The sequence below is a fragment of the Malaya genurostris genome, chromosome 2, assembly GCF_030247185.1.
Source record: "Malaya genurostris strain Urasoe2022 chromosome 2, Malgen_1.1, whole genome shotgun sequence".
Taxonomy (NCBI): Eukaryota; Metazoa; Arthropoda; class Insecta; order Diptera; family Culicidae; genus Malaya; species Malaya genurostris.
In genome coordinates, this window is record NC_080571.1 from 13,080,851 (window position 1) to 13,088,174 (window position 7,324).

Sequence of the window (7,324 nt, forward strand, 5' to 3'; positions counted from 1 at the left end):
TAATGTCGAAACTGCAAATCGGATCGAATTTGAATCTAAAAGTGTGATAATCGATTAAACATGCCATGATATGTAAGTTTCACTTTAGAGTTTACAGTAATTTAAGGTTCTTCCAGAGCCGGTATTCAGGAACAAGCATAACAAAAACTGATTCTTATGCCCATGAAATGAAATTCGATTAGGCTTTTTTTGAGAAAACGATTGAGCTTTGAGAAATGATTTGATACTGGAACCGGAATTCTAAAATTGGTATGGCCGAAGTCAGATAAATTCACCTGAGTAGCTGTATAGTTTACATTTGTTTTAAAATGTTTGAAAATAAGTGTAGACATCTTTGAGAAATCATAGCATGAATTAAATTTTTAGGTGCCTTTTGAATCGAAAACTGAATACCACTAAAACTGAAAATAGTTTATTTGGTTATCGACTATCCAAATCTGCTAACTAGATAAACCTGATTAATTTATGTGGAATAGAAATTTTTATACTAATCACCCTGTATCACTGAAACGGGAAGGTGGATCTGGCTGAGAAGGAAGATGTTTTATAGAATCTTGAAACTTTTCATTTGAATTTTAGATGATTCTTAGATTTCATTTGAATCTTAGATCGGTTCAGCCATCTACGAGAAAAATGAGTTACACAATTTTGATTTCGTTTCACATATCATCCTGTAGTTCCGGAACCAGAGGTCGGAACCAACTTTGTTTGGGAGCATACGACTTTTCGTATGAATCTGAATTTGTAGAAAAGAAATTTTCCGAGAAAATTAAGTGAAATTGTTTGTCACACACGCATTTGCCGATCTCGACGAACTGATTCGAATGGTATATGGATGTTATGTTCTTCCAGCATTTAGTGCTGTAAGTAGTTTAAAACTATATAATTAAAAAAATTCTGCCGTCACCTGGTTTATATATGTCATATTCGAACGATTATGTTGCCAAAAACGAGCCGTGCTAAAATCGGTCCGAAGCTAAATGTCATGAAAAAGGATGCTGTACACAGCCTTTTTGGTACTTAGAAACAATTGTATGTAACAGTATAAAAAATCGTGTTTTCCGTTGCTCCCAAGCAGTGTCAACAATTTTCGAACACTATCAATGAATAACGAAATTGATTGATTTTCGTTCATGCATTGCTCAAGCATTTTCAGCAAGCGAAAATACAGAGACTGCTTTGATTTGAAACAGTTAAATAATGATACTTAGACCAGGCATCGAGAAATGCATTCATATGCTCTTCATATGCGGGTTTCAATCATAGTTCACGCTGAATATTTTAACTGAAGAACGTCATCTAAATAAAATAAGTTTCTTTCAGTGAAAATTTTGATTCTACAGGGTGATTTTTAAGAGCTTGAGAACTTTTTTAAACAATAAAACGCATAAAATTTGCAAAATCTCATCGGTTCTTTATTTTAAACGTTAGATTGGTACATGACATTTACTTTTTGAAGATAATTTCATTTAAATGTTGACCGCGACTGCGTCTTAGGTGGTCCATTCGGAAAATCCGCTTTTTTATCGACAAATTTTGTTCAGCGATGAGGCTCATTTCTGGTTGAATGGCTACGTAAATAAGCAAAATTGCCGCATTTGGAGTGAAGAGCAACCAGAAGCCGTTCAAGAACTGCCCATGCATCCCGAAAAATGCACTGTTTGGTGTGGTTTGTACGCTGGTGGAATCATTGGACCGTATTTTTTCAAAGATGCTGTTGGACGCAACGTTACAGTGAATGGCGATCGCTATCGTTCGATGCTAACAAACTTTTTGTTGCCAAAAATGGAAGAACTGAACTTGGTTGACATGTGGTTTCAACAAGATGGCGCTACATGCCACACAGCTCGCGATTCTATGGCCATTTTGAGGGAGAAATGGACCGGTAAGTTGGCCACCAAGATCATGCGATTTGACGCCTTTAGACTATTTTTTGTGGGGCTACGTCAAGTCTAAAGTCTACAGAAATAAGCCAGTAACTATTCCAGCTTTGGAAGACAACATTTCCGAAGAAATTCGGGCTATTCCGGCCGAAATGCTCGAAAAAGTTGCCCAAAATTGGACTTTCCGAATGGACCACCTAAGACGCAGCCGCGGTCAACATTTAAATGAAATTATCTTCAAAAAGTAAATGTCATGTACCAATCTAACGTTTAAAATAAAGAACCGATGAGATTTTGCAAATTTTATGCGTTTTATTGTTTAAAAAGTTCTCAAGCTCTTAAAAAATCACCCTGTATATAAACGGTGTTATATTCGAAGATGTTTGAGCCTGTCGAAAAAATGTGCACATTGGATGAAACTTCAACGGCTTTACCTGTTTCAAATAGAGGACAGAAACGAAATAAGGAGAAAACAACTGTCAGAATGCGCAGGAAAAAATTGACATCCAGAACTTCATCCGTCATTTCCGAACCCGACACTTTGAATTGGCAAAGACAAACGGATTAATTAGAGATCAAGAGGTGTCAATGAAGAAGCAGAGAGTTATTGCTAAGCGAATGGTGGCTATCGACAAGCAGCTTTTGATGGATTCATTGTTGAAAATGATAGCATTTCACAATCTTCCGCTGCGATGTTTCCAATGGGATGGTTTCAAGCAAATTATTGATCCATTGGCGTCTGCTGTTGGTGTTACCATAAATACTGGCAACATGATAGCTTTTCTAAAAGAAATTTCACAAAGAATTCGCGCTGAAATCAGTTCAGAGCTGCAAAACAAATTATTCAGCCTTAAAATTGATTCTGCGTCTCGGCAAAATCGTCATATCGTAGGCGTAAATGCCCAGTATGCCATCAATGACGTGATAGTAATCCGTACCCTGGGTAAGTTTTCACAAAAATGAGCAAATAAATTATTAAATCACAAATACAAGGAAAATTTATTCCAGATATGATAGAAGTTCAAGAACGTCAGACAGCGCGTTTTGTAAAAACTAAAATTTTGGAGATAATTCAAAACTTCGGAGTAGGAATTGATCCAATATTTTCTATCACGTGTGATAATGGGCCCAACATGTTGGCAACGGTACGTCACCTGAAGGAAGAAGTAGAACTAATGACCGCTTGTTCAAATGATGATTACGATACTGAAGAAGAAGATAAAAAATTACATAACTTCACATCTGCTTTAAGCAATGAACTGCAAGAAAATTTAAATCTGGTTCGTTGTACTGTTCATACCCTACAGTTAGCTATACTGATGTAGTTGACAAATCGAATTCTTCAGTGAAAGCAGTTACTGAAATTGCAAAAAAAATTAGGCATATGAAATACAAGCCAAATTTTGTTTTGTCGAATGCAACATATCCTCCAATTTGGGGCTATAATGGAAGTATCGAAACTAAATAATCCTTTCTCGACACCATTGACAGAAGCACTAACGATTCGGTTGAAAAATCTATACCATTCACGAGTTTTCAAAATGGCCCTTTATTTGGATCCTCGATTGAATTATATGGGATCAAATTTATTTAAAGCAGAAGAAAAAGAGCAGATACAGGTAGGATTAGAAAAATTCATGTTTCATGTATATATATGACTTAAGCACGAATTTTTTTATATTGAAGATAAAGAAATTCGTGCTTAAGTCATACATATATTTTTTATAATCCATTCAATTTTAAGAGTTACGTGATTGAAACGTACAACAAGATTCGTTCGTACAAAAAGAGTACTCCGTTAACAGCTTTGGAGATATCAGCGTCCACAAGGAAAGATGATTTCGATTCATTCATCACAGCAATGTTCGGCGAATGTGCTACCTCCTCGGGAACAACGGAAAGAACACAATTCTTACAGTAACTCAAAGCTCTTGATGTAGAACCTAGACAACATCATGCATACAATGTGTGGAAGAACTGGATGGATGGACATCTCACACACCCTGAACTCTCTGCCGTAGCCTCGGTTGTTCTAGCTACACCTTCAAACCAAGTGTCAGTGGAAAGGTCATTTAGCGCATTGCCGTTGATCATGACCGATCGTCGCTCGGGAATCAGCGAAGAAAATTTGAGAAACATTCTTCTTGTAAAGTTGAACAGAAGTCTTTTTGACACAATAATGTCACCCCAGTAAGTCAAATAAAATTGTCTCGAAAAGATAAGCTTTCCGTCAGTTTTCTTCAACAATTGTCTAAAAATGAGTGTATTCCGAAACGCACCTATGCTTTTTGGCATTAAAAATGCCTTACTCTTCAATATACGGGGCCGGGTGTCAATTAAAAGTTTCAAAAATAGCCGCGTAACCTTTTTGTGTCATAATTTTGAACGTGAATAACTCGGTCATTTGTTGATGGATTGTTATAATTTAACAACCAATCGATTCGGAAACTTTTAACTTAAACATGTATGACGACGTCGTTTCAGTATTTCAATAGCATACTATTGAAAAAATGGTTGGAATCGACCTATGTTTTCATCCACCAATCCCTGTTTTACAAAATGACGTCAACTTTTTGTTCGGCATAGGAGGCTTTGCGTCATGCATAAAAAACACCGTATCGTTATGCGTAGTATGAAAGGAAATCTATAAATATAGGCTGCACAATATTTCTTTGCCTAGTTGATGTTTGACTGCGAATGAAACAAGTAGCTCGTCCAGTGAGCTGATGACTGGATTGTATATGCGTTCACTTGCTGGATTGTCGCTTTTGCATTATGTGTTGGTGAAACTTCCTGCTGTCTGCACAACACCGCTTCGTGTTCGCTTGAATATCTTATATATCATCTAGCTATTGAAGAACCGAATCAGCGTGGTTATCGGTTCTTTTAAAATATCCCATGTACTTAGCAAATTGTTGGTAGATTTTGCCATTAAAAATGCCTTACACTTCGCTTCCCGAGGCTGGGTGTCAATTTAAAACATGCAAAACTAATCGCGTAACATTTTTCTGTCATAATTTTGAACGCTTATGACTCAGTCATTTGGTGATGGATTCATATAATTCAACAAACAATCGATTCGGAAACATTCAACTTCAACTTATGAGACAACGTCATTTGAATATTTCAATTGCATTCCATTGAAAAATTGGTTTGAATTGTTTCTCGATGATTTGTTAATGGATTTTCCTAATTTAAATAATTCCAAAGCTTCAGTATTGTAAGCTTAAAAATGTTTTAATTTGTCAACGGATCGGTTTGCATACTTAAATCTCCATTCCCATACGAACAATACGGTGGCGCGAAAATGGATTCAGTATAAAGTTGTGTTATGATGATAATCATAGATACTTCTTCTTCATTATATGTGACTGAACAAGTTGTTGTCCCGCCATGAATTAAACGCTTCAAAAGATTCAAAATTAAATTCTGAAACTTGTCTAAAAGCGGCCTCCTCGGTTTAGTAGTATAAATGAGTTCCACAGGCTCACATATACAGTACAATTAGATGCAATATCATATAGTATCAAAGATAAACTCAAGGTAAGTTTACCTGCGATTTTACATGTATCGTTTGAATAGGAACCCTCGTAAAATTTGGTTAACCGCCAGTTTCAGTTCAATTATTATTTGCTTCAAAACAATAAGCGTCTGATGGCTACACGCGTTGTAACTATGACAATGTTCGCTCATGTGTTAATAACATCAAGTTACAATATGAACAAAATTTCTGAATTTTGTTGCGTATCCATTTCGTATATTCCTAATATGCCAAAGCGAAAATCAATGTAAGTAACTAAATATTTTATGCGGACTGTTTCACATTTTTCTTCCTCGTATTGTTGCCATATTATTTACCGACACTTTCCGAAGATTATCGACGATTTTGAAGAAGGATTAATAAAATTACACTATTACTGAGCTTACTGGTACAACATTTTTCGTTAAAATAAATAAAATCTTCTCTTGGATCGATTAACTGTTTATAAAATTAATAAGTTTGTATGTTTCTCGAAGATTATTGTCATAAAATAAAACAGTTTAATTTGTTCAGGATTAAATCTTTAGGTTGTTTGTATCTAAAATTGAGCTTTCAAGTAACTTTGAATTCTAGTTAAAGGACGTTATTCAAAATCTTAACAATGTAAAAAATTGTGGAAAGGGATCAAAATTGAATATAATTAATTATCAAGAAAAAATCTAATTGTCAATTTTATCATTCGCCAACAATCTAAGCGCTTAAACTAGAGCAAGTTTGTAATTAGTCAATTGAAAAAGTTTTTAGTTTAGTGTATCATCATCTCTTTATTTTTGTATATATTATGAAGACCTTAGAAACGTTCCATTTTTAATGTTATTGTGCTCGGTCGTGTCTTGAATACAACCCTCTAATTTTTTATTTCGATTATGAAGGTTCAAATCTTACACTCATTTGGTTCTCAAGTATGGAGAACTTGACCCATACTCATCTCGCTATATTAACTCCATCTATTCAAGTTTTTTTTTCAGAATATTTTTCCATAAAGATCATAAGAAATTTTCAATTTTTCATTTTACTTCATAATATTGTCAATTTATTCATTCAATTGGTTGAGTTGATGATGACTATCTGAAATTGTTTTCAAGTTGAAAGTAAGGTGACACAATCATATAATTAAAATCATTGGACGTTTGCAATTTTTGTATTTGTTTTCTCATCTCGGTTATTTGTCATACAAGAAAATCGCAACCAGGTGAATATTTCAAAAAATTTTCTCACAAAAATACACGAACGCAACCCATTGTAATGCAAAGGTGTGTTTAATTCTGTTCTAAGAACGTCTACGTACATATGGAAATGTGTAATGTTCTAGAAATATTTGCAGCTCGAAAGGAAATCTACCCCGTACGTTACAAAATTGAAGATAACCGATCAATCGAAAAAAGTAGCTTCCCACTTAACGGTAATGTATTGAGACAATGAAGAGTAAATAAATAAATGCTCTACACATCAAATTAATCAACTATTGCCTTCTACCGGAAACGAAAATGATGTATCATTCTCATATTACTTTCTTACACATTGACGTATGTTAATGTAACCTCTCTAGAAAGTCAGCACAGATGGAAAAAAATGATCACTAGTACAAATTCAAATCTAGCAACAGTGCACTGTTTCGAATATCAATTCTTCATTGATGAGTTGAACAGTGTATTCATTTCATAGTGAATATGAATAAATCCCAGCCGAATGTACTTCGGATCCCTTTCAAAATTAAAATATTCATCATAGTAATCCAGCGACTTGCATAGAAGTGATGCTCAGTAATATTTAACTGAAGGTGCAAATTATTCATGTCGTTTTCGTTTTTAAAATTGCACTACACCGGTGTAGCGAAAGCTGCACTTAAACCGTTCGTTTTTACCAATTGCACTACACCAGTGCTACACTTTTTCTGCAC

The 7,324-nt window shown here is 34.8% G+C and overlaps 1 protein-coding gene across 1 annotated transcript; it reads left to right on the forward strand.

Annotated features, from left to right (window-relative positions):
- The first annotated feature begins 2,533 nt into the window (after positions 1 to 2,533).
- On the forward strand, positions 2,534 to 3,295 carry LOC131432031 (uncharacterized). Its single transcript, XM_058598074.1, has 2 exons — positions 2,534 to 2,826; positions 2,892 to 3,295. Exons 1-2 carry the CDS (start codon positions 2,547 to 2,549, stop codon positions 3,206 to 3,208), a joined length of 597 nt encoding a protein of 198 aa, XP_058454057.1. The 5' UTR covers positions 2,534 to 2,546; the 3' UTR covers positions 3,209 to 3,295.
- The last annotated feature ends 4,029 nt before the right edge of the window (positions 3,296 to 7,324 follow it).